The sequence below is a fragment of the Eumetopias jubatus genome, unplaced genomic scaffold, assembly GCF_037043125.1.
Source record: "Eumetopias jubatus isolate StellerSeaLion01/CBP00866 unplaced genomic scaffold, mEumJub1_p1.0 scaffold_4, whole genome shotgun sequence".
Taxonomy (NCBI): domain Eukaryota; kingdom Metazoa; phylum Chordata; class Mammalia; order Carnivora; family Otariidae; genus Eumetopias; species Eumetopias jubatus.
The window spans coordinates 32110242-32138065 of NW_028274810.1; the positions used below are offsets into that span (position 1 = coordinate 32110242).

A 27824-nucleotide genomic window follows, 5' to 3' on the forward strand; every position below is an offset into this window, starting at 1 on the left:
AACTCTTTTAGATCAGACTAGAGCTCTGAAAACAGAGTGAATTTACTACATAAAACAAAATTCCCATGATCAGCAATACTGGTCCTGGATTGAGGGCTCAGTGTTTTCATTTTCCTGTCTTACACAGTTGAAGAATCAGTAACATTTTGCCCAAGATGCTATACTATGTTGGTTTAAATGCAAAGGTAAATAAAAGCTCTGCTGACCATCAAGTACAAATTATTTCTAAGTGACATCCACTTAGCAATTTATTCACCCCTTTAAATAAACAAGTAACAACCATTTTAGATGAGATGCTTATTTTAAGCCAAAAAGCAGAAAGAGTTTCTGTGCTCGCATCCCTTGCATCTGCAGCAAGGGCAGGATTACGGGAGCTCCATTTATGGAGATGAGGGTTATTCTGTGTACCAGGCAGAATGTGAGGAGATGGCCACCCCTGCCCAAAGCAACCAGTGCACCTGACTACAGTGCACCAGCCCTTTCATAGACTGCTTCAGCCGGGAATATTTTTTCCATCTGATGTACCCACATATCAAGATATCAAAGGTTATTACATTACTTAAAAACCAGGCTTCTGATTCTGATTTTTAAATTTAATTACCTATTTTAATTAAAATAAATCTAGCTTCTCTAAGGTTGTTCAGCAGTACTACATAGCAATATTAAGATGAAGGGCACGGGGAGGAGAGCCTCTGTATTTTGTTTTTAAATGATATTTTTGAAATGCTGGCGAGAACGCAAATCAGTTAGATGATAAATGACCAATTCAGATCAGCCAACCATGGAAGATTATTGTCTTCACTCACCACAAAATCCTAGCCTAACGATCATGTTGACTGTCAGTTAGGTATATGAAATAACACAAGTTAGGGTTCTGTTGGAGATGAGGAGAAATTTTGAAAACAATGGCCTGTGGCAATGCACTTATGTGAATTTACACTCCAGAGAAGAGTTTTCTATAGGATGAAGGACTTGGCCAATGCAGAAGGCAACTGGTATTACAATGACCAGCACGGACTACTTGGTACATACACAATGAAAACAAAAGGACCCTGGACAGGTGTAAACAAGCAAAAAATGACCTTGGCAAAACATCTATTTAAAAAATACCAAAAAGCATGCAACTTAAAATTCCCTCCCTTTCACAAGAATGAAATGAAACAAACAAACAAACAAACAAACAAACAAAAAAACAGATGGAACCACCTGTTTCTCTCAGTAGAAAACAATAATAGATACATTAGGTTCCAGGACAAATAAAACTTTAAAATATTAATATTGAAAAAATACAATTAAATTTTTATTAAAAAATACATACTCCTTACTCAATCTTTGTGTACATTTTGTTTTGTGTGAAAAAGAAAAAAAATAAAAATAAAATAGGAAAGGCATTAAGACTACCTAATTATTTATACTGTATTTGGTAGAAGCACATTTCAGTCAAGCTTTAAAGAAAAATAAGTTATTCTGCTTTCATTTGTTCTCGGACATCAGAAGGCAGAGTTTCAAACAGAGCATCTTCCACAACCAACCCGGCTCGTTTCAGGGCCCGACAGTCACCCAGTTCTGGAGGGAGGATTTCAAAGTGATTACCTTTAACGTCTAAGTAGGAAAGGAATAATAAATTTCCAATTTTCGGTGAAAGTATGGAGAGGCTGTTTTTCCCAATCTTCAGAGTTTTAAGTTTCTTGCAGAAGTAGAGTTCGTCTGGAAGGCTCTCCACTTTGTTACAAGTGATGGAAAAATACTGTAAACTCTGTAGAACTCCGATTTCGGGTGGGATGAACCGAATGTCATTGTAGGACAAGTCCAAGTATCGGATTTTGTTGCATAGGAAGAGGTGGGAAGGCAGCACCTCTATTTTGTTGTGACTGAAGGCCAGGCGCTCCAGGCTGGTGAGTTTCTTGATATGCTCTGGGATGTAGGTGATGCCATTGTGCCACAATTTCAGCACCGTCAACTTCCTCAAGTGCTGGAAGCTAACGATTTCTTCTATAGATTTCAGATTATTCTCTTTGAGGTCCAATTCCTGGAGGCTGAGCAGACTAAACACAGCATGGGGAATGCGCTCCAGGTCGCAGTGGACCAGCTCCAGCTCCGTCAGATTGGTCATCTTCTTTAAGTTGTTGAGCATCACCAGCTTGGTGCCGTCGTTATGGATGCACATCTTCTGGAGATGGCTGGAAACGTCCACCACTGCCTGAGGGATTTTGGAAACGTTGCTTTTGATAGAGAGAATTTTAAGGCTTTTGAGATCCCGCAGAGACTCAAGGGTGACATTTTTGGAAATATCATGACTTAGAGAGCCGACCAGGTAGAGCTCTTCCAGATTCCGGAGCCCATACATCCAGGGGGGCAGCTCCCTCATATCATCAAACTTGACGCTCAAGACCTTGAGGTTTTCCTTCAGGAAAGAGAGTGCCGCACTGTGGATTTTGACTGAGCACTGGTGTAGCGAGAGCTCTTGGAGATTGTCTAGCTGCGCGATGGTGGCTGGGATCATTACGTTCTTGATGATTTCAAGTTTTAGAGACTGCAACTCTGTGATCTCAAAGACTGTGTCTGGAAGGCCAGAGAGCATAATAAGAGGCAATTCCAACCGGTTATGGGCATTCGTCTGTAGCTTCTGCCTCAGTTTATCGGGAGTCCACTCATTATTTAAGTTCAGCTGCTTTAATTTGTTCTCACTCACTTCAGATAGGAACACCGCAAATCTCTTGGAATACAGTGGGTCATACTGATCTATCATATGAAGCATAAACGCAAAGTCATTCTTCACATCCGGAATATCATCAATCCCAGTCTCCTGCCGGACGTACTCAAAAGAATATTCCCGTAGAGAACGGTAGAAGAGCCAGTATAAGGTGTAAAGGCATGTCAACCCGTAGATACTCACAAAACACAGGTAGCAAAAGGACAGCTTTGAGAACAAGTGTGCCATGGTGTGATTACAAGAGAAGTTTTTATATCCAGTCATATCCTGAATGTCCACGTTACAGTCCACGGTGAACTGGACTTTGGAAACCAGGGCACTATTATACCCAATAATGATTAGGAATTTTATAACTTTAAGCACCGTCTGGCGAACGTACATAGCATAGAGTATATCACCTTCTTCGACGTGCAGCCTGAACTTCTTCACCTTCTCAAATAAGGCCTTTGCTTGCTCACCTTCCTTCTTATCCAGAGCTCCTGCGGTGGATTTGTCAACCACGAACTTCTCAGGAATGGACTTTAACGACGGAGAGTTGACCAGGCTGCCTTCCGGACCGGACTGGACGGTGTTGGACCTGCTCATGTTGTTCTTCCTGTTGTCCTTTTCCTCTGAATCCTCCCCAGACACTTCCGATAAAGCCCGTGTGGTCCAAGGAGAGTCAAAACACTTCCCCAGGATCGAGATGAAATGTTCTATTTTGGAGCTGGAGCCAGGGAACTTGAACCAAAAGTTGCTGCAGAGCATGAAGACCAGGGTATGGATGAGGACCAGGTAAGGGAAATACTTGGCATACCAGTGGAGGGCTCGCTCGTAACACATCTGGTTTATAAAACTGTACTGCTGGAGGTCCAAGTCCGTCTTCAGCCCTTTCATTTCCACGGTGGCGGGGTTGGGAGGAGACGGCTTAGGGGGAGGCAGCGGGGTGGTGCTGGCAACTGCTTGAGAGACATTGGACACGGAAGAGTGATTCTGAGAAGGCTGGACTCTTTTTGGAAGGCAGATGATCTTGTCTTGCATGACCTGAAACACAGAAGTAATGTTGTCAAATTACATTATTCGAAGAGCTCCGATAATGTCATTAGTGTGAAGCAAGCAGCAATAACATCCAATAAATGTCCATTTCCTTCGCCTGGAGAATACAATGCTCGATTCCAGCACCAGGATTTCATTCCCGGCCCACGTGCTGGGAAAATGAAATATTGACTTTGCTCATCATGTGTGAGTTATGACATAAAACACGGCAGTTTTCTTTCTTTCTTAAGATTTTCTATTAGTTATTTGAGAGAGGGAATGAGAGAGAGAGAGCATGAGAGGGGGGAGGGTCAGAGGGAGAGGCAGACTCCCCGCTGAGCAGGGAGCCTGATGCGGAACTCGATCCCGGGACTCCAGGATCATGACCTGAGCCGAAGGCAGTCGCTTAACCAACTGAGCCACCCAGGTGCCCAACACAGTGGTTTTCTTAGGTCACAGAAGAACTCACAACAAAATAAGTATTTAAAGAACATTCACATGTTTTAAACTTTTGCGTTTCTTCTCTCCCTGAAACCTGGGAGAATCAGTCATTGGTCTGGGAAGTACGTCCCCTTATCAGACTCAATCCTGAACTGGATGGCTCCCCAGATTAGATGGGCCTGTGTATGAGAATTAACAGGATTGGCAGGAGGAAATGTGGAAGAAATTCCGGTCTTTATCATTCACTCCTTACTTTCTACCCATATCCCGGACTGCATGCATAGATGAATGCAAATGGCCTTCATACAATGGGAATTCACTACGCTTTTAGAAAAACCATTTCATCTCTCCACAGAGAGATAGGCAAGAATACAGAAGTGCTCCATAGTAAAATAATTAGGTTTCAACTTGCTGGCTTTTCACAAAAAATATTACATTGAAAATTTGTATCCCTCTACCAATACTGCAATTTGTCAGAAAAAAAATTAGTAAGTCCTAAGACTGTCCAGTAATCTCCTAACATTGCAATTTTGGTAAGAAAGAGGGCATCCTTTTTGCAGATGACGGAGTACGAGGCCAAATACTCTTTGAATCAACCTGGAGGAACTGTCCACAGGAACAATAAGCAAATAGTTCAGAGGGAGAATAACCACCAAAGAAATGACAGCGATAACATGTGGAATTAATAATGCAGGGAAAATCTATTTAAAAATGTCAAATGGCTGGAAACCCATAGCTTCCAGTGATTCTGCAATCGCAAAACATTTAGTGATTTCGGTAACAAACAGTAAAGCCCTTTATAGCAGTTATAGAAGCAGAAACTGAATCCACTGTGAAGTGGGCTGCTGTGACATGGGAATGGGACCACAAGTCGGTGACATGGGGGACACCGCCCACCAGACAGAAGTGCAAGGCCTGACAATGGAGTGGAGCGCCCAACACTTAGCAGAGTGCCCAATACAAAGGAGACCACCCGCATGTATCTGCTGAGAAAGTGGATGAATCCTGAACTGACACGAGTATTTCCGGTTCAGAGTTGTGTACATCTGCATGTGGCCCCTAGCTCTTCTAGGGAAGAAGGTATGGATGGTGATTATAGCGCTGACGGCAGAAAACTTCTGCTGTGTTTAATATGCAACTGAGCCTATTCTAAAAACGTCATGGGTATTCATTAATTGTCACCGGAATCCGATGAGGCAGGTACTCATTATTCCCATTTCACAGATGAGGAGACCAAGGCACAGAAAGGTTAAGTTGCTTGCTACTGTCATCCTGCTCAGGCCACCTGGATCCAGAGCCCACGTAATCTTACTTTTACTGAATTTCTAGAATTAAACCAAAAAGATCCCAATCTGACTTTATCATTACAAATTACCTTATGCAATTTATGTTCCAGGAAAAGAGCTTACCTCTTCAATACCCTATGCAGATAACAATGAAAGAATGATGTTAAGGGGAAGAGAAGAAGTCTCACTACAAGAGTTATAAAAGCTCTGTCCTGGAAGATAAAGCAGGGATCAATTATTTACTGTGTCAATCAGGAGAAGCAAGGAAGAAATCACACACATGACTGCATTTCTAGAACTCGGTGGCTACAGAGGTGTGAGAACTGAGCAGTGGCCTTCAAGCGTTTTTACCACTTACCTATGTCAGAGAAAAAATGTTGAGCGTGCCCACTCAGTATATGTATGTCTATTCATAATTACATCCATAAAGTCCTGTTGATCCATATGTGAAATATTAGGAAAGCTTAATTCCTTTCCTTTGAAGCTTAAAATAAATGCAGGCATACCTTGCAGGTTCGGTTCTGGACTACCACAATAAAGCAAATATTGCAACACAGTGAGTCAAATGGACTTTTTGGTTTTCCAGTGCACAGAAAAGTTACGTTTACACTATACTATGGTCTATTAAGAGGGCAAAAGTGTCACGTCAGAAAAATGTCCACTGTCATCTGAGCTTTCAGCAAGTCATAATCACTGGTCACAGATCACCAGAGCAACTATAATAATAATGAAGAAATTTGAAACATTGCAAGAATTACCAAAATGTGACACTGAGACAGGAAGCTAGTGAATGCTGTTGGAAAAATGGTGTCAATAGACCTGCTCGACCCAGGATTGCCACAAATCTTCCATTTGTGAAAAACACAGTATCTGCAAAATGCAATAAAATGAGGTGTGCCTGTCTAAATAAAAGTTTTCATTTTTATCTCACATCTCAACACAGCACCCTTTGCATTTCTTGGGGGTCAAGCACTCTACCTTGAAACCCCTGGAATAGAAAATAGCAGGAGGAAGCCTAGACAAATGCCAGACTACCCTCAAGGAATACAGAAGAGAGACAAATAAGCACTTTAGTGTTTGGAGTCATGTTCTGGACGTGCTCCCACTCGTGGTCTCATTTAATGCTCCAACAGTCTGTGTAGTAAGCAGAAGGTGGTGGTGAGAGATGAGCAGGCAAAGGGAGTGCTTCCCTGAGCACCTTCCCCAAGAGTGACACCTTCAAGCTTGAGTGTTAATATGGCATTGCTGGTGTTGTGATGAAAACACGGAAGACTTGGTTTGTGAAAGCAAGATCAGTTAGAAGGTAAAAAGGCAGGCACCTTCTTAAAGTGCTAACTCCCTGCCAAGCGACCAGGCAGACCCCCTTCCTGGCCCCCTGCCTAGCACTTCCCCAGGCTTGTTCCTAATGGTGGAAGATGATAGACCTATGGAGCTTGCTTGCATAAGGTTTCAGTATATCCATTGCACAAGGGTGCCAAGCAAATGGGGCAAACAAGGGTGGGCTGAAATCCTGCTGTGCTCCCCTCGGTGGGATGGAAGCCCCATCCTCTTGGGGCTATCCATGGTCACAAGGTGGGGATACTTTTTATATTCTGCACAAAGTTACCTAACTGGCTAGCATCTGCCATGCTAGGGAAGCAGGTCATATTCTCCCCATTCTACAGAAGAAAAAAGCCAACTAAGGTTCAGAGAATGTCAGTAACTTGTCCAAGTTCACACAGCAGGAGCTTAAACCTGTCTCCTGTTTACAGCCTAGTGTTCTTCTACCCTTCCACACGTCTTCTCACCTCACCAAGCTTCTGCTAGGAGGGCTTCCCAGAGAACAGCCCAGCGAAGGAGAGGGAGACAGAGCTCATCTCCCCAAGTTCCTTTCAGTCTTCTGATGCCGGCTATTTCTCTTTCAATCTTCACGAAGACAGAATTTTTAAAAATGTGCCTACTTAAATCCCAGGAGGGGAAGGACAGTGAGCTACTTTCCAGCAGCTGTTAACTATTCAGAAGTGAGCACAGAGTAGAAAAAATACTGGAATTCAGTTGCTAAGGATGATACCCGCCCCAGAGGCTGAGAGAACATTTCCTAAGAAGACTTCCGCAGAGACGCAGCTCAGAGTAGAATTCCCCCAAAACGTGACGGCTGGTTGCCTAATCCAGGACTGTGAGAAGGAACAGGGCAGGTTCAGGAGTCCAGCAGCAGGACAGTGAGGATTTGAACAGTAAAGTGGCCACAGGGCAGAGGAAGGAAGTTGCCCCCGCCATGTTAAAGAGACACAGTATTTCCGAACATGGCAGCGCCGAGAACTGGGAGAAGGACGTGCATTTTCGAAGGTAGAAAAAAAGAGGGAAGGACCGACAAAAGTAAGGTGGCCAGGTTTTCCTAAAACAGCAGTGGCAACCACGACAACAAACGGCACAGGGTGCTTTGTGGTATCTTTGTAAAAAAACAGCAGCAGCTTGTAAGAACTTGAAATTCTTTGTTTCCTCTTCCCTTTAAATGAATAAAAGTAAAGAGAAGTGAGGTATATCGGTTTAATTAACAAATTTCTCCAAAAAGCGGGGAAGAGGAAATTAAACCGATATACCTCACTTCTCTTTACTTTTATTCATTTAAAGGATAGAGCCCCAAACAAGCCTTACAGAAAGGCTGCAACACCAATTTCAAAGGAGCCTCAGGGTTGCAGGCTGCTGGAGCAGGACTGAGGGAGAGTGGCTGGGGGGTGAGCAGGGACAACCCCCCCCAACCTTGCTCATCCCCAGCTCATACACATGCATCACAGTGCCCCGGAATGCCACCATTTTCATCCAGAGGCAATCCTCAGAATGCCCTTTGGAGGAAAAGGGCTTGAGACCAGGAGCTACAACGTGTGTTTTTGAAGGGAGACTGGAGGGGGAGGGAGAGGGGGTAGGGGGAGAGAAAAAAAATGGAAAAAAAGCAGGATACACCAGAGACTCCAATCCAAAAATATAGCAAGGTGAGAAAGTTACTATCCTAAAGGCAGATATGAGAATAATTCTTGAATAAAAATCAACTGTGTTAAGGAAAATATCCGAACGGGTGTGGGAAGCAGGAGGGGAAGGATACAGAATAAGGTGAGTCACTGAGAGCAAAGGTCAGACGAAGCCATGGCAACAAAAGTGGCCAACCCTACGCTATATTGGGATGTACGGGCTTGAAGGTGGGAGGGGGTGAGTCAGCAGAGCAGAGAGGGGCTCAAATCAAAGAAAACAGGTCAGGCAACATGGTGGGAAGCTGGAGGATATACTCATTATTTCTATTTTGAGATATAAATACCTTGCAGTCTTGCCTGAAGCTTTGGTAAAAATCTGCTACACACACACACACACACACACACACACACACACACACACACAGCTTTTGTGGGTCAATTTTATAAAAATCACAACAAAAAGGAACAACTTTCATGCTTCAATCAAATCTGTACAGACAGGGAGAATTTGCCTGGGATGGTAAAAATCTATAATCTAAACTGTTTCCATGGAAGCAGGAATGAGGACCATGAGAAGCAAATCCTTCCAGGAGTCTGTAGAACTTGGAGAGGGCCATGGGGCAATGGACTGGAATTTGATCCATCATGCTCTAGATCCTAAGGAGCAGCTGACGTCTAGGTGACCAACATGTATAAAATGCTCCTCAAGGCCTTATAGTGAAAGGCCTGGAGGGATAAAAAATATACATGTAAAATTGTTCCATCACTGTGATATTATCTAGGTAATGTTTCTGGAAAAGAAACCCAAGGGTTTCAGGGATTACAGAAATGGGCTCAGTAAAATTTGGATTCATAAATTCTCATTTATAAATTATTTTGAGATAACATAGCAGCTGCTTTCAGGGGGAAAAATGAGACTCACTGTGTTTTTGAGACAAACAAAGTAAAAATTCAAGCTGCCTTATAAAAGGAAACAACCGGGGCTCCTGGGTGGTTCAGTTGCTTAAGCATTAGTTCAGGCTCGGGTTATGATCCCAGGGTCTTGGGATTGAGTCCCGCATTGGGCTCCCTGCTCAGCAGGGAACCTGCTTCTGCCTCTCCCTCAGCTCATGCTCTCTCTCTCAAATAAATAAATAAAATCTTAAAAAAAAAAAAAAGGAAACAACCCATCTAAACCATGCGTGAAATGCTGCTTAGATCTGAGAAAAGAAATCAAATATTTAACTGTCAAATTTATACCAGCAAAGAGATGCATTGTTAAGCGGAATATGTGCATACTTTATCACTTATTGAAATGCCTTGCACTGTCAGAGCAAAATTATCATTGGATGGTAATGGATCATACTTGTCACTATTTTAAATCATTAGTGGTCATGCGTACATCCTAGATTGTCTGATATAGCTTAGATGATAGTTATTTGAGTCTCAGCACTTTGTTAGAATTATAACATCCACTATGATAATGTAAAAGTAAGATCTACTTAATTTAGACAATTTCCAGAAACCCAATGCTGTGAAAAGCAGAACTCACCTATGGTAACAAGTTGAAACAGTATCCCATTTGCATGAATGAGACACCAAAGAGCTGAGGTTAAAACAAAACAGAATGAGACACCAAAGAGCTGAGGTTAAAACAGAATAAAACCAAACCACTTCACTTCAGAGAAGCTGCTTGAAATAACAAAGCCAGAGCTACAGAAGTAAGTGTCAGCTTATCTCTAACACGCCAGAGATAGAAATGACATTGATGGGAGGGGCAGACCAGGAGAGCGGAGTAGTTCTGTGTGTGCCCTCAGAAGTCAAGCATTTTGGCCTACCTGCTGTATGTCAGCTACTATGTTAGGGATACCAAGAGCAATAAGCCCTTCAAGGTCAAGCATGGGAGAAAGACAACTGATCAGTCATCAGTGCGATTAACAGCTCAAACCCCTGCTCGTCTTTCACAGTGAACTTTATAATCAACTTGCCTAGATCCAGAAGGGGGAAAAAAAAACACCTTGGTGGCATTTTTAGTGGAATTAAATTACATTTATAAATTAGTTTAAGAAGAACTAACATCTTTATGGCATTGATTCTTCTTCTCCATGGTGTGTTTCCATTTGTTTCCATCCAGTTTTATGCCTATCAAGAGTGTTTTATAGCTTTCCTCACATAGATTTTGGACACTTAATGTTATGCCTAAATACTTTTATTATTTGCTATCATAAACCTTTTTTTTTTTTTTAAACACAGATGGTCGAGTCCTTCTTTCCTGCTTCCCTACCTTTGTGCCATTCCTCAGTAAGCCTGCTAAGTCTGGTGTACACTCTTCCAGATCTCGATCTGTGCATTTGCATATATATGACATAAACACATGGGATCTTACTATAGGGACCGTTCCTGCACCTTGAGCTTTTCCCTTTCATTGTATGTCCTGAAGACCCTAACACATTGGCACATAGGGCTCTACTTCATTTTGAGGACCAGACAATTCACGGTGTGGATATGCTATCATTTACTAAAAACAGTGATGACATGCATTTAGGTAATTTTTCCACTGAAACCAATGTCAATGTCAAAAAATGACATGCCGTCTGATTTTATATGGCATTCTACAAAACAGGACAGAGAACAGATGGGCAGTTGCCAGAGGTTCACTGCAAAGGTTCACCACCAGGGAATGCCTTGGGCTATTGAGATTCTTCTGCATCCTGTTTGTGGTGGTGGTTACAAGATTTAGGCATGTTTTAAAACTCAAATATAGATCTTGTTTTGATAAAGAGTGCATTCTTGAAGATGGCAGGGCTAAATGCTATCTAATATTAACAGTACTCCACCAGCTTTTTTTAAAAAAATATTGTTCTTTCATCTACTTTGCACCCATCTGTGATTTCGTTTTATTTTTTAGGTGTCTCTTTTATGGATCTTAAAAAAATTCAAACTAATCACCTCTTTCTTTTTATAGTGATTTTAACCCATTACATTATTTTGCTCACTCATATTTGGATATTTACTGGTATTTGGATTTATTTCTGTATTTGTAAATTTTTATATATCCCTTTCCTTCCTTCTTCCTGCCTTTTGCTGCACCGATCACATTTTCCACACCTCCTATTTCCCATCCTGCCTCACCTGGTTAGTAAGGTGTAGACTGTATTTCTAGAAAAAGGCTACCTATAATTCTAAAAACATACACATTTATTTATTTTTTTTAAAGATTTTATTTATTTGACAGAGAGAGACACAGTGAGAGAGGGAACACAAGCAGGGGGAGTGGGAGAGGGAGAAGCAGGCTTCCCTCTGAGCAGGGAGCTTGATGCAGGGCTGGATCCCAGGACCTGGGATCATGACCTGAGCTGAAGGCAGACGCTTAACCAACTGAGCCACCCAGGCGCCCCTAAAAACATACACATTTAAAGTTTTCAGTATTGCAACCCCGCTCCAAGCATTTTTGAACTACCCACTGAACTACCTCATTGTGTTGTTCTTGGGCTTAGTTTCAGTTTTCTCCTGAAACACACATTTTTTAAAAAAAAATTACCTTTAGTTAGTTGAGCTTATTTATAGGTTTATGAAATCATACACTCACTTAGTTCCTGCATCTTCTCTAAGTAGATCTGTTAATAATTCTTTTATAAGGGTCTGTGGGCTGAAAGCTCATATACCTTATGTATCTGAATGTGTCTCTACTGCTTTCATTCTTGAATAATAGTTTAGAAAGTTATAAAATTCTCTGTTGATAGTAATTTCCCGTCAGCACTTTAGAATACTATTCCATCGTCTTCTGGCCTATATCTTCACTGCTGGGAAGCCTGCTGTCATCTCAAGTTTGTTCTCTAGTGGGCAATCTATTTTCCTCTATGGTAGCTTTTAAGATCTTGCCTTTAATCCCAGATCTTCTACAATTTCACTTTAATTTTGAATATATGTGGATTAATCCTGCTCAGTATCTGTAGCTCAGGACTCATCTTTCTTCAATTTTCGAAGACTTCAGCAAAATTTCTTTAAATATTGTTTCCACACTTGCTCCATTATTTCTTCCATTTTTTTCCTGTCATTCCTACTAGATGTATGTTAGAGCCTCTCAGTGATCCCCCCACGGGTGTGTGCACTTTTTAATCACTGCCTCTCTGTGCTGGGTTCTGAGAAACTCAGGACTCTTATCTAATTCATAGTCTTATTTTTCATATTTTTAAAATCAGTCACTTTTTTATTTCCAAACTTTCTAAATGTTTTATATCCATTTGCTCTTCTGTCCCAACCCCCCATTTTCTAATGTTATATCTTTATCTTTTTGACCACTGCGAGTGTATTTATTTGAACTTCATTATTTGGTTCAAAATGGAGTTTGGTCTCAAGTGATTCAATGGTCCAATGGCTAATTTTGCTGAGAGCCTTCTCTGAGCATAGTTTTCTTCCTGTGCCCTTGGTGGGAGGCTGTTTCTGAGATGGAGATGGTCCCCCACCATCTCTTGTGTGCTCTTCTGTGGTTTCCTGCACCCAACCCCCAGCCCCCTGACCCACCATTGGCTCTTATCACGGCATTCTGATGTTCTGCTCCGGTGTCAGGGTCTCACAGATCCGGTCGGGAAACAGCAAGCGGGCTGGCTCTGCTCCTGGTTGGGAGGCTTGGTTTCCTCAGAAGCACCGGTCCACCATCCAGTTACTTGTCATTCTTCTCCGCTTCCTTTTGGGAGGGGGGGCCTTTGGCTTCAAACAGTGACCAGGCTCCAGTCTCTTATCTTGTTGCGTGCATTTTTAGCTCCCCTTGCCAGGGGGAGATGGGGGAGAGCGGAGCCCCTGGCTTCTACCTCCCGCTGTTGGCTCACAGCCCGGCAGCTGCCTCAGCCCCACTCAGTAGTCCATTCCTGCTCCACAGAAGTGCTGTCTTGTTTTTGAGTCTGTGTATGCATTTTTTTAAAATCTCTTTTTATACGTCATCATGGCTATCTACATTGAACAGAGGGAGTGTTTTGAAGTACAATGCTTGCGTGTGTATGTTTTAATATGAAAATTTAGTCTCAAGACTAACATTATGAAGAATCAGCATTGCTTGGGTAGTGCCAGACAAGGCACACCTGTCATGCCAAATTCTCTCCCCACCAAACAAAGGTTGAATTTCTTTATACATCTCCCAATAACAGCATATGAGAGTACGTACTGTCCTACAACCTCAAGGATTAAGTCCATTGCTCTTTTTCTCTATATTAGAACCCCAAAATTATTTCTCTTGTCTAGACTTTAAGTCATGGTCATGACTATATTATCACTGAAAGTGAGAAAATGTGCTGTGTACGATGAAACAGCAGGTGTCATTCCAACATGCTAACTTGTGATCCAGGCATATTCTTTAGATTGGGGTTGACTCTTTAAAGAGGTAGTTTTTTTTTTTTTTTTTTAAGATTTTATTTATTTGTCAGAGAGAGAGAGAGAGAGAGCGGGAGAGGGAGAAGCAGGCCCCCCACCAAGCAGGGAGCCTGATGCGGGACTGAATCCCAGGACCCTGGGACCTTGACCTGAGCTGAAGGCAGACCCTTAACTGACTGAGCCACCCAGGCATCCCAAAGAGATAGTGCTTTAACTTGGTTATGGCCTAGTTACAAACAGATAGATGGCAGCCACAAAGAGGCAGATGGGCCAAAAGAAAGGTGATTAACTGTACCCTTTTCCCACCCCATAGATCCAAATACAGCTGATTCCAAAGGGTTCTACCCTGCAGCTAATCATCCAGATTTGCCCCCAATCTGACATCAAAAAAATCTCTCCTAACCCAAGAATGACCTAGCAAAAGAAACAGATCCTAAAGACCTATTTCCCAGGGCTTGTTCAGAGATACTAAGGATAGAGTAGTTTTAGTTTTATCAACTAAAACTTCTTGAATATCCACTCTATGCTAAGCAGCATAGGAAAATCAAGGAGGCATAACCAAGGTTTGCTGTTCGAAAAGGACTTACAATTCTACTGGAGAGACATAAAGAGTCATATGAAAAGTCAAACAGGGGTGCAAACAAGGCAGTATATACACCAAGTAAACAGCGTGGTAAGTACAATGAACACTCAGGCTTGGAGCAAGCAGGGTGGGCTTCATGGGGTTGGAGCACCTTCATTTGGACCTTGAAGCTACTGGACTTGGATAGGTTATGGGAGGGTTAAGGTCAGAACCTTGTGGGTCCAGAGGAAGGAACATAGGGTTGCACTTGGGAAGAGCAAGAGAAAAGATGCCAAAGATCGAGGGTCGCTCTTCCTCTCTGAGGTAGACTCATTTCTCCTGGGAGAAGGGAGAGAAATACAAGGGAAGGAAGTTAATTTTCATGTCTCTAAGTTATCAGTTAACGTACAAACTTACTCTCCCAGGAAGATGGTGCTAGAAGATAAAGAAAGCACCTATTCTCAAGAGACAATATTTGCCTCCATCAGTGACAGGATTTGCTCTGAAAATGCAGATTTTGTTTCAGGGCTAACTGCTGGAAATATTTTAGGTACAAACAAATCTTGTTGAGAAAGAAAAGGAACTGAAATGGTAGGAAAGATGGTTCTAAAAGGGTGAACATCTGAGTGCGTTCCTTCTCAGCAAATGTCCGATTCACACGTCCTGCTACTCTCCAAGGCCAGTGTGCGTGTGTTTGGGGGCAGTGACCACGGGAGGACAAACACAGACATCCCCAAGCACTGCACATGGCATCCCTCTCACCAGCACAAGCCAGCGCCTGTCTCTGGGGGAAATGGGAACGCGTATGTGCAAGGCTGTGGGCTTCCCTGTGTGCCACGGGCATGTTGTTTGCCTTCTCTTTGAGGGTGGTTGTCGAAAACTTACATGATGGACAGGTAATAACACACTGTGTATGGAGGAAGTGTACATATAGCCAGATAGTAACAAGAAAGAGAGAGAAAAAACACCAGTCTTAAGCAAATTGCCCAATTTAAAGGTGTTTATTATCAAACACAAGGGCTGAGTAAAATGTCTGTTTTTATTGGTTGCTCATTTTCCCGATAGCAATGGGGAAAGGAGAAGGAAAAAAAAGTCAGACCCTGGCACCTCTGACGCACGAGTCAATGTCCTTGAAGCAAAATTCAAGGGATTGGAGGGATGATGAACTGATTAAAATTTGAATTTTTGAATTTATGAATTCTCTTGGTGGTAAGGTATAGCAATAGTACACTTGCAATAGGGTTCATCTGTACACGACTAAAACCCAGGCATCAAGCACATCTCAAGTTCAGCGTTATCAGAAATTTCTGTGCTTGAGGGAATTGAATGCCATTAGTCTGAGAGTAGAATTAAACACTGAAAAAGTTAAGGCATGGTTTCCTGAGTCACTATGATACAGAATCCTTATTCCAGTTGAACAGAACTGGAACAGGGCGCCTGGGTAGCTCAGTCAGTTAATTGGTTGAGCATCTGCCTTTGGCTCAAGTCATTATCCCAGGGTTCTGGGATTGAGCTCCTTGCTCGGTGGGGAGTCTGCTTCTCCCTCTCCCTCTGTCCCTCCCACTGCTAGTGTGCTCGGGCACTCTCTCTCTCAAATAAATAAATAAAATCTTAAAAATAAAAGAACTGGAACAGTCTTTTAAGCCCTGGTTTGCCCCCATCATAGCACCTAAGGAAACATAGCGTAATTGCTCATCATTTTACCTCCTAGACCAGGAAGCCCTTTAAAGAGGGCTCCATCCTTACCAACACGGCCTGGCACAAATTAGGTATGCAATAAATATGAGGTGAATAAACAAACACATTTTCCCACCAAGGGAAACAAACCACAACAATGGCAAGCATGCACACTTATAAAATCGGATGCCACTGAACATCTGGAAATATTTGGCTTCTAGTTACCTTCCTCTGAGATGAAACAATTCATTTCACACATCTTCCAAATTGCCAAATGATGTCTGCCTAATGATTCCTAAAGCCGGAGCTAAGTGCTTACTCGTTTAAGATACACAAAGAGGGGGCCAGATTTGGGAGGCACTATCCATTTATTCCTCAGTAAAAAAGAAACCATCACATCTGCCTTAGGATCATGTCCACATTTGATACTTCCCTTAAAAAGGTGATTCTCCTACCACTGTAAATACAGACACTGACTTTTTGAGGGTAAGGATAACTATACATACTATAAATGTTATTTTATTTTAATTAATTATTTTTAGAGAGAGCGTGAGTGTGTACGATTTTGTGAGTGCAGTGGGGAAGGGGGAGAAGGAGAGAGAAAATCCTAAGCAGACTCCATGCCCAGCGTGGAGCCCCAATGCAGGGCTTGATCTCACGACCCTGAGATCATGACCTGAGCCAAAATCCACAGCTGGTCGCTTAACTGACTGAGCCACCCAGGCACCCCAAACGTTAATTTTTTTTTTAACCTTTGTTTAGCCTGAGACTTTCCAGCCATCAAGGACGCTCTCATTTCCTGTATCTTAGTGGTATCTACATTGCGTTTTCTTTTCCTTTTGAAGTCGGCTGCTCTGGGATGCAAAAGGAATTAGGGGAAAAAAAAACTAAAAAAGAGGGAGTGGATCGAATTCAAAACTGTTTTTGCTTCATGGCATTTTTCCATAAGCCAAGTGGACTAGTGAATTATTTGATTCATGGCAATTTAAGATTTAAGCGGAAAGCATTTCAAAGTCAAAACCACGTAAGAAAATTTAGTGGATATAAAAAACTATGGATAAACATTAGGAACCTACAGTTAATGATTCCTAATAGAGTTTGTTTCAGTTGCCTGAGGAATTTAAAATATTTATAATTATGCTCTTGAAATAACGAAGGGAAAGCTCTATTTGAAGCAATCTCCAGGAACTAAAATCCTAGTTCTGTACTCACCTGACTTATCGCTGGACACCCTGAAGTTCACTGATAAATCTGTGAACAGGAGTAAGATGAAAGAAATTGGAGGAGCCCAAAGAGCAAACATAAATCCTCTGGACTACCTAGACAATAGTGTTGTACAACCAGCACAAATATGCATAATTCTAAACAACGGAAGCATACAAACAAAAACCTGTACTGAAAGGATTTTTTTAAAAACGGTCATTTATTTTAAAAATTTACTCCGGTAATCAAAGAATAAATTGCTACAGTACTCAGCAAGTGAATGATGTCAAGGCTGAGGTCAATCTTCTGTGAAGGAACAGATGGCATCGTTTATGAGAGAATACCAGTACCTTGTGAGGACATCATAGAAGGCTTGCAGGTAAGGCAAGAGTCATGGCAATTCTTAGTCATTTAGGTTTGTTGGATGGTAGGAAATCATCATGCTTTTTGGAAGCTAACCTCTCTGGACTCCAGAAATATCATTAATTTGGATAAGAAAGTTTCCACACACTCCAAGCAATAGATCTTTCACCACATAGGGTGAATTTCAGTTATGGATCTTTTTCTGACTTATCTAGATGGTTGACCTCCGGGCAGAATGCAAGACTCTTCTTTGTTCCTCCTTCCTTCTTTCTAGGAGAAATGGGGCTAGTAGAGATAGTAGCATTAAAGGAAAGGTAGTGAACCTTGGTGCTCAAAAGAGTTCAAGTGGCGGGAGCTCTCAAGTTCTGTTCGTCTGGACTCTCTCTTTAGAGCTTCCCTTGGGAGTCACCACTTTGAAGTCTCTCTCTTTTCTTCCTTGAAGCTGGTGAGATGTGATAGGTCTGGAGCTGCCTCTCTCTTGGAAGTGGACTGTACCTGAGGAAGGCCTGGGGAGGAGAGCTCAGACAAGCTCTCCCCTTGGCTTTAGTGTGAATCAGCAATCTCCTCCTCCCTGCTTCCCCTCTCCCAGCCCTCCCTTCCCCCCTCGATCTCTTCCTTGCCCAAGTGTCCCCTTTCTTGCTCTGGACAGGCAGAGCTTAAAGTGCAGGGAAAGAGGATAAGGAAGCTTCTTGAGCTGCCTCCCAGCCCCTCTTCATCCAGATCACATAGCCTTCGGTGCTTAGGGAAAGGAAAGCCTTGTGACTTATCTGAGGTCTGGCTTAGCTCACCAGGAGATGGATATAGTGACTTTGGGGCCAGGGTTGAACTTTCATCAAATGTTCTTTTGACTGGTCTTGTCCCCTGTCTACCAAGCTCCTGTATGGTCCTCTGGGAGAGGGAAGAATTGAGCATTTGGCCCTTTATCTTAGACCTTTCTCAATCTGTTTACCAGAGAACCCAACTAATCACACTTAGGCTATAAGGAAATGCACCAGATGTAGGCATTTGGAGTCTATAGTAAAAGAGACTAAAAATAATACATTTCTATTTTACCACCAATTTTTCACAATAGACTGTGAAATGGAAATGATGCCTATCCTGCTCATTTAATAAAACTGAGGCTCAGAAAAGCCATGTATTTTACCTAAAAACCTGTCTATAGGGGAGTTCATGTTTTCTGTTTGCATTTTGGGGGAAAGACTTAACTTTTCTCTTTAAATTTACTTGATGTAGCTGAAATTATAAAAATCAACCCAGGTTTTGCATTTCCAGTGAGCACATGAGGTTTCTTACAAGGTAAAATGATGATGTCATTGATGGCCTGTTTATTAGACAAAAGACTTGTGGTTGATGGTGCGGAATTTCTAAAAATATAAAATCAACTGACTAACCAATACAGTCATATACAAAAGTGATCCAGAAGGAGATATCTCTACATTTTCTCATCATGCGTTAAGTATTTCTGAGTCCAATATCTAGCACCTACATTTTATTTTCTTCTTTTTTTAAATTAAGTTTTTATTTTATTTTATTTTTTGAAGACTTATTTATTTGAGAGAGCACATGCCGAGGGAGAGGAGAGAGAGAATCCCGAGCCGACTCCACGCTGAGCGTGGAGGCCAACGCAGGGCTTGATCCCACGACCCTGAGATCATGACCTGAGCTGAAACCAAGAGCCGTCACTCACCCAACTAGCCACCCAGGTGCCCCTTAAATTAAGTTTTTATTTTAATTCCAGTTAACATACAGTGTTGTATTAATTTCAGGTGTACAATATAGTGATTCAACAATTCCATATATCACCATAGCACCTACATTTTAAAAGTTAACATCAGCATCCTAAAACATTAGCTAACATATTTGAACTTAAAGCTACAGTGCCTTAGCTTTAGGTATCAGTGCAAAGAATCTCACCAGCTCTTAAGGACTAATATGCTTTGAGACATCAGCTCAATTTTAAAATAGCTGACCCTAATATTGCCAGTTAGCATAGTTTACTTCTTAGGAAAGCTAATGTTTAGAACTTGCTATTCCATGATGAAAAGTCACTATGCATATTTAAAAGACTTTATTCCTTTATTCTTTAGGAAGAAGAAATGCTGTTACATCAAAAACACCTGAGTCTTCATTTGCTAGAATCTTCCAAGTGAACATATATTAAATTTTACTTTGCCTCACAAACCCTATTCTTTGTAACACACCATAACACTTTCTTCTCCCGGGAATATAATTTAAATCATCCTACAGAATATTGACAAACTTGATTTCCCCAGGTGGACTTAAAACTGTTCTTCTTCCTTTGTAGTCATTGCAAACAATGGTCATTGAAATATGACCACGAGTGTGGGTGTGCACACACACTGCAACAATTATCTTGCATTTTAGATGGATGTATATGAATGTTTATTTTTGCAACAGTGTAAATATCTTCAGAGCCAAGACCAAGTTTTGTGTTGTCAGAACTTAGCATGTAACATAGCATATAAAATAAAATGGTATAATGAATGAATGAATATGTTATTTTGCCTCTCCAACTATTCCTTAAGCTCCTTTGGGGCAGAGATGGAGCCTTAATTATTTTGTTTTTCCCATAATACCGAACACAGTCCTGGACACCTAGTCACCATTCAATAAATACATACTGATTTATTCGTAGTTTCCTGGCAAAAATTTCACTGAACAGAATACTTCTCCCAATCACCATATATACTTAAATAAAAACTAGATATTAATCTATTAAGGATGTTATAGAAGAGATTTCTATATTGGATGGGAACCTATAGTAAATCACCTCTAAATTCTCTGGCAATTCTGAAATTCTGCTGTTTTTATTTTTAAAAGAAATTTAATTAGTACAGGACTACAAACTTCAGAGAACAGAATAAACCGATATCATGAAATTATCACCATTATTCAAGAACCACTAAATTTTAAGTTAATTTTTAAAAATCCCTGAAAGACCAAAGTATACTAAAGAGTCAATGAACATTAAAAAAGCCCTCAAAAGTCCATTTGAAAACTGGTTGTTTAGAATGAAGAAACCATTTTCCCACAAAACAACATAGAGGTTTTTTAGACTCTTAGAGAAGCTCATAAAATCCCATCCCTGGGTACAAGGTCAAGTATTAATACTGTTACAGAACTTAATCACTGCCCATAATATAGTTTACTTTGGGATGCTGGCAGTATACTTCTCTGCACATCATCTGAATAAATGGGCAACTGTCTGGATAAGAAAAAACTGGTTTTCACCATGGCCGTCAACTACAATTTTATTATAAAACAACCACATATGGTCAAAACATAACAAATTCTCAGTTCTGTAAGATATATTTCACTGGTCTCACTGAACTGACTCTATAACTTGTTCTGCTGAGGTACCTCAGTATCTGGAAGTTTCTTTGCTATAAGAGCATGATATTTTTTTCTACACAAATTTTGCCTGTAGTTTTCTAGCACACGAAGGCGTATAACTGTATATAAGTCAGGATGAGTTGATCTCTCTCTAGCACATTATTGCAATACATCCTCAAAGGACTCCCCCCCCCCAATCTGATGCTCAAACACAGGGCCTATCTCACTTCTTTGTCACTAGGCTTATGCTAATTATTCTAAGAATGATGCCCCGCCCTCCCCCCCCCCCCCCCCCCCCCCCCGGCCGCCGTACTTACCCAGTTCTAGAAGGCTGCGTTTAATCTCTGATATTACTAAAGGAAGATTACTTGTTACTGGCTACTTTTTCCGCTTTGGGGGGAAGATCTGATTTTTATTACCTCTTCATTAATTACCCCACACAAAGCTTTTCTCTGGCAGTTTATGATTCAGTTTTAAGCAGCATGTTCATATAATTGGTTTTATTAAGACGGTCACTGAATTCTTAGAGCTGCTGAAGCATATTAATGCATCCACTCAACACATTTCTTGAGTGTGTGTCAAGTCTAAGACATGCAGGTGGGCACAAAGATGGATCAGACATGCATCCTGCCTTTTAGTAACTTCAAGTCTTGTAGGGACAATGAGCTATGCTCTTGACATTTTCCACCACACACTCTGGCTAAAGTGTCAACAAAGGGTCATGCTAATTGCTTTAGCAATTCATAAGGTCCTAGGTCCCAAACGCTGTAGGATTAAATTCTTTGTCCTAAATCTCACGCGTCAGACTTAAATCTGAAAGCTTGTATCTAAGACCTCTGATATTTGTGGGAGCACAGTGCTCCATGGCACTAGTAGGTTTAGGTCAGTTTAGGTTAATACTGATGTCAAACCTGATGAAGAGGATGCAAACAAGAAAAATGTCAAGGGGCCACCCTCCCTGTGCTCCCTCTGGACCTGGCACACTGGCCTCTTCTGTTTCCTTTGCTGGCATTCTCTTCCTCTAGATACCCGCATCCCTCCCTCTCTCAGTTCCTTTAATTCTGCTCACATGTCACCTTGTCAGAGAGGACTTCCTTGATCACTCTATTTAGAGTAGGATACTTGTCACTCTCTCTCCTTATATGGCTTTACTTTTCACAAAGCACTTATATCTGATGTATTTTAAATTGTTTATTTATTTTTTTTTACCAGGGACTTGTCATTTTTATCACTGCCTGACCTCACTGCTTAGCACTATTTATTAAATGTAGAGAACAAAGGAACACTGTTTGCATGACACATGGATTCTTGGGTCATTCACTTTTTGGAAGGGCATCTCCAAGAAGAGAAAACTCACTACTTCACATGACATTTTCAGAAAGTTCTTAACTTTTTGAAGGTCTGGGTTTGTACTGAGCCAAAATCTTCCCTCCTAAAACTTCTGTTACTGGTTCTATTTGCTGTTCTAGGATACATGGAATAATTTTAAGCCATTTCGATTTTCCACAGGGCACCTCTTCAAGTATCTGCTGTCTATTCTCATGTTCCCATCAATCTTCTCAACTTTAGGCTAAGCATACCTTCTACCAGGCCTCAGACAGGGGGTGTGGGTTCTCTCTTGTACTGGTCACAGTCTCTTAAGTTATAGTGTGAGATACCCACAAATGGATATACTATCTCTGTGATTCAAAGGTCTCAGCCCCTTTCCGCAGCTGTTAGATGTGCTCAGTGTACCTTAGCACTTGGCAAAAACTGTCTCATCTGCTCTTCCTTGCTCACTCACCCCTTCATTCCACAGAACGAATTCTAGTGAGTGCTTACACCAGCCTGCTACTATTCTTTGTCCTGGGGATAGAGGATAAACCTGACATGAGGCATGGCCTTATGGAGTTTATATCACTTAGAGGTAATTCTTCCAGCTAGATTTTTGCTTTTGAAACAAAAGGATGATGAATCTTACAGCTAATGATTCTTCTACTTGTGGAATTTGGAGTTAAGAAATTCCCGGCTTAGAAAAAAAAAAAAAAGAAGACATTTCCAGGTTGTGAAAAACAATAGAAATATTTGCACAGAAACTTAGAAGTTTACAACTGAAAAAAAGGCTGAGATTTAAATGGAGCACCTGACTCATATTCCATAAAGAACATTTAAATAAATTAGTTCATACCGTTGGGGTGGTGTGTGTGTGTGTGTGTGTGTTAGGGAGAGGGGAACCTCAAGGGCAGAGGGTTGAATTATCCATATTCCTCAGTGCATAGTAATTATCATTCCTGCCATGCCTCTTCCTCCCTCCCTCTCTTCTTCCTCCCCCTCTGTCTCTTTCTTTCTTTCCTTTTATTCCTTTATGCCATTCTACTCCCCATCACTGCCATAAGTGAACACCTGTCATATAAATTTTGGTATAAGTTTATCAAGTTTCTAAAAAAATCAAATTGGAATTTTATTAATATTGCTTTTAATTCATAAAATAATTTGTGGGGACTGGATCTCTTTGCAATATCAATTCTGTGCTATCTAAGGACATATAATATCTCTCCATTAATTCGAATTGTCTTATATGTCATTTACTAGACATTTTAAAGTTTTCTGTGAAGTTCCCGTGTATTCTTGGTTAGCTTAATTCCTATATATGTGAGAGTTGTTATTTTGAATGGTATCTTATTTTTTTGTTAAATCTTCTAGTTGGTATGTATCTTCTAGTTGGGAGTGCTTTATTACATATTTTAAAAAGTGAGCACAAAACAATACTGGGTTAATTTTTTTTAACCATACAAAGGCTAGATTCCAAAACAATAGAAATTATAAAAATAAACATAACAAAAGTGCAAGAGTTTATAAAGGAAAACGGTACTGTAGAGGAAGAAAGAGCAGCACTCTTTATATTAAACAGAAGACTACAGATACAACCTAGAAACTTACTAGCCTTACAATTAAAATGTAGTCCCAGTATTAGCCGAATCTTTATCTCAGGGCCCCTGTGTGGATGAGAGGACCCATATGTTGTCAGTGTCCTCAGTGAAATGGGAAGGAGGGGACTTCAAGAGGAAGCAAGTGAGCAGAGGAGGACTAGTCGGTCTGTCTGGCTGATAGGATTAGAGGACTGGAGAAGGTCTCCAAGTGCAGGGTCCTGATAAGAAGCACAAGATTATGCCCCCCATATCAGAGCAAACCTACTCGACAGAGACCTTTAAATACAGGTCTTGGTGACTTATAACCCAGGATCAACAACAGAGACTAAATATATGGTAAATCTCATTTGCTTCTTATAGGAAAACACACACACACACACACACACACACACACACACACACACACACACCCCTAAAGTCTATCAGTGCTGTGTTATTTGAGGGAAAAGATACAGTATTAAACAGTCAATAGGTAACATGATCATAACAATCCATAATAGTGAGATAAAAAGAAATGTTCCTCATTCACTAACTGGCATTGCATGGCTCTAGATTATCTAAGAAAAGCATTTAGATTTATGCCCATGTTAAACCCCAGAGGATGAGGTGAAAGGCACTCATATATTATATTCGTGGCCAGGAATTCACTGCACATTAAATTGTCAAGGTGATAGATGACAAGAGTAAAGTTCTAGGGAAGATCAAAAGTATCAGTTTGAATAAACCACCATAACAAGGAAGTCCTAACTAAGGCATATTTTAGTTACTTAGATGCAACGGGGACTTTGAAATAGTGTTTCCCTTACAGCATCCACCACCATCCTACAGAGATGGGAAAGGCTGCTCTTTAAAATTATTTTCTCCATCAAATGATTTGTTTTACATTCCTCAAAGACCCCAAGTAGAATGGTGACATGAGGTACACAGAAACTTTATAAAACAGATCATAGATGAGGGCTTCATTTTCAGTCTACCCATTAGGGCCATCTGCTCTTTCAATCAGAATTCTGAGTTTCACCTAAAACAATAGGCTAATCTAAGTAAGAATTTCTGAGTCTCCATCTCTAAATTCAAATTTGACAAAAGACAAAGATCTGCTAGAAATCCAGATAGGATGGGACCGAGGGTGGGGTAAGGAGACAGAAGCCGGAATTCAGGGCACGTTATCAAAATGAACTCCTCTGGAGTCATCCTGGAGTCCATCATTTTTATCACCTCTACTTTCCAGTGAACTGCCTGTGAGTCTTTTCACCCGCAGGCCATTTGCTGTGGAGTTGACACTGACGGCTCTATTTCAGAGAAGCAGAATTTACCTCAGTAAATTGCACCAAAAATCAAGGTGGGGATTGACTCTGACCAACAAGCTCAAGTGTCCCAAACTCCTCTCCAGGGTGACCCTGCTGGCCAGACTACACCTGGGGATAGGGTTAAGTCCCCAGGGATTTTTTGGTAGGTGCTTTCAAGTCATTGAAATAATTCTCTTGGTTTTCTTTGCTTTCCTAATTCAGAAAGCAGGAAATGTCTTTCTTGTGTAACAGTCACAAAGCAGTCCCCTTGGACTTCTAGGGGGCTTGTTTCTTCCAGTTCCTGTTTCTGGTTTCTAACTACTAACTCTATATTTGGTAACAGCCTGCCTGTGGGCTGTTTTGGATTTGGTCATAATAAGATAACCTGGAGTCACGGAGCAGAGATCTAAAGCAATCTTATTTTTCCAGGAAGCAATGTGTTGACCTTTCGGGATTTGTTCCATTTTATTGAGTGTGTTGAGTTTTGAATAGTGTTGTTTATGGCACAAAGTTGGGTGTTTACACGATTGGTCCTTAAGGGTGTATGACTGTACAGGAATGGGATATGTACAGTCTCCTGGTTTACAATGAGTTTACATGTGCTTCTAAATGTGCACTGATATCATCTAAGGAATGCTTTTTATACCTGCTCTTATTGATGGCAGCCTCAAAAATAGCTACTTGCTTGGAAATGGACCAATATTTGTCAGAAGAGTAAGACGCGAGTGTTGACTGTAAGCCTTTTTCATCAGGGCCAAAAGGAATGGACACCGATAACAATGGATTCGTAGGTAACAACTTCCTCCTTTCTCCAGCATTTTCAAAATGCATAGTGTCAAACCTCTATGAACACAAGATATTTTTAAAAGATTTTATTTATTTATTTATTTTGAAGAGAGAGAAAGCACGTGAACATGCATGCACAGGGGAGAGGCGGGGAGGGAAAGGAAGAAAGAGAAACGCAAGCAGATTCCGTGCTGAGCTCAGAGCTGAGTGGGGCTGGATCCCATGACCGACACTGAGATCAAGATCTGAGCTAGGGGCGCCTGGGTGGCTCAGTTGTTAAGCGTCTGCCTTCGGCTCAGGTCATGATCTCAGGGTCCTGGGATCAAGCCCCGCATTGGGCTCCCTGCTCGGCGGGAAGCCTGCTTCTCCCTCTCTCACTCCTCCTGCTTGTGTTCCCTCTCTCGCTATGTCTCTCTCTGTCAAATAAATAAATAAAGTCTTAAAAAAAAAAAGAAAAAAGATCTGAGCTAAAACCAAGAGCCGGACGCTCAACTGACTGAGCCACCCAGGCGCCGCGGAACACAATATTTTAGGAATAAACAATCAACTTTTACTTGCCATTGGAAGAAGCCATTTCGAAAAGAGTTGAAAAGCTATCGTACTACTGTTTTATCACCATTGAGTGCTCTTGAAACCCTACCTTAGATTTTGCTTTGTCATGTGTTTGAACCATAGGAATAACTTGTTTTGTAAATAAGATCAGAAAGAATGATCACACTTCCATTTTACAAAGGGAAACCGAAGGCATAAAAACCTATTTTATGATATGATTTTAATGATTATTTAAGTATTTAAGCTATTGCCTTGGAATTGGGAAAGGAATTTCAGTTTCACAGAGAACCTTTTGTTTATGATATTACCAGTCATTAAGCCAATTTCAGAGGATTATATGAGAACTAAAATAAGAGCTCAAATTCTTCCCCTAAGGAACATTATTTTCAACATTATTTGTAATATGGACATATAGGATGTTTTTACTTTCTTAAGTAATTTATACCATATTTTATTTTTTGTTTCTTTAATGTTTACTATAGGTTGAAAGTCATTCTTTTTTATGGCAGGTATATAGTGAATAATCTTTTAGAAAATCTAAGATGTAATTCAGGATATTCATTCTTTCTATTTTCCCTTTTAGCCATTTTGCACTTGTTTTTATACTTAAGATCCTGTTTCACAAGCCAATATTTGGCCCTATGATCTGTGCAACTGTCATGATTCCATATTATTCCACAGCAGTGTGCACAGGGGTGAAAGGTACAGGCTGGAGAATCAACAGCAGATCTGAACATATTTTGCATCCCTTCTGGCTTTGGGACAAGTTACCTAATCTTTCAGATGAAAATTCTCATCTGAAAAATGGGACTAATCTACCTCTACAGTTTTCTTCTAAAGAGCTAAAGTACACAGAGATTCTAGGACAGGTTCCCTTATCAGGGTTACTCAGTGGAAATGCTATCAGCATTCTGGATAAGACAATTCTTCTGCTGTGTGGGAATGTTCCACCCCACTGCAGGATGCCCCCTAAAAGGCCATGAGTACCCATCAATGAGGGCTTTGTAAAATGATCAGGTCTTCTGTTTGTGTTTATTTTCCTTCCATTTCTTTAATATATATATATATAATATATATATATATATATTTTGTATATATATATATATATATACAAAATATACAAATACAAATATACGAAACCATATATATATACTAAACCATATATATATATATCACACACACATATATATAAATCATATATATATATAAAATCATGCATTGAGACTTAGCTCAATTTTCATCTCAAGTCCCTAACTTCCAGCAGCTGAAATGACATCATATTTAATGTTCTTGAAGTCTACTGCCATTGAGGTGTACTGAATGGCACCACTTAGGGATTTCTATGATCTTTAGACTATTAGCAATCTGAAGGCTGGGCTGTACTGTA

At 40.8% G+C, this 27824-nt stretch overlaps 1 protein-coding gene across 2 annotated transcripts in view; it reads right to left on the reverse strand.

Annotated features, from left to right (window-relative positions):
- The window catches only part of LRRC8C (leucine rich repeat containing 8 VRAC subunit C), an 80205-nt gene that overhangs the window by 2816 nt on the left and 49565 nt on the right, over positions 1–27824 (reverse strand). Inside the window, exon 3 of one of the 2 annotated variants that reach the window (XM_028087612.2) lies at positions 1594–3736. In XM_028087612.2, coding sequence (XP_027943413.1) covers positions 1594–3736 — 2143 coding nt within the window. Of the gene's footprint in view, positions 1–1287; positions 3737–27824 lie in introns of those variants that run through there. The other variant, XM_028087611.2, reaches the window with a different exon arrangement.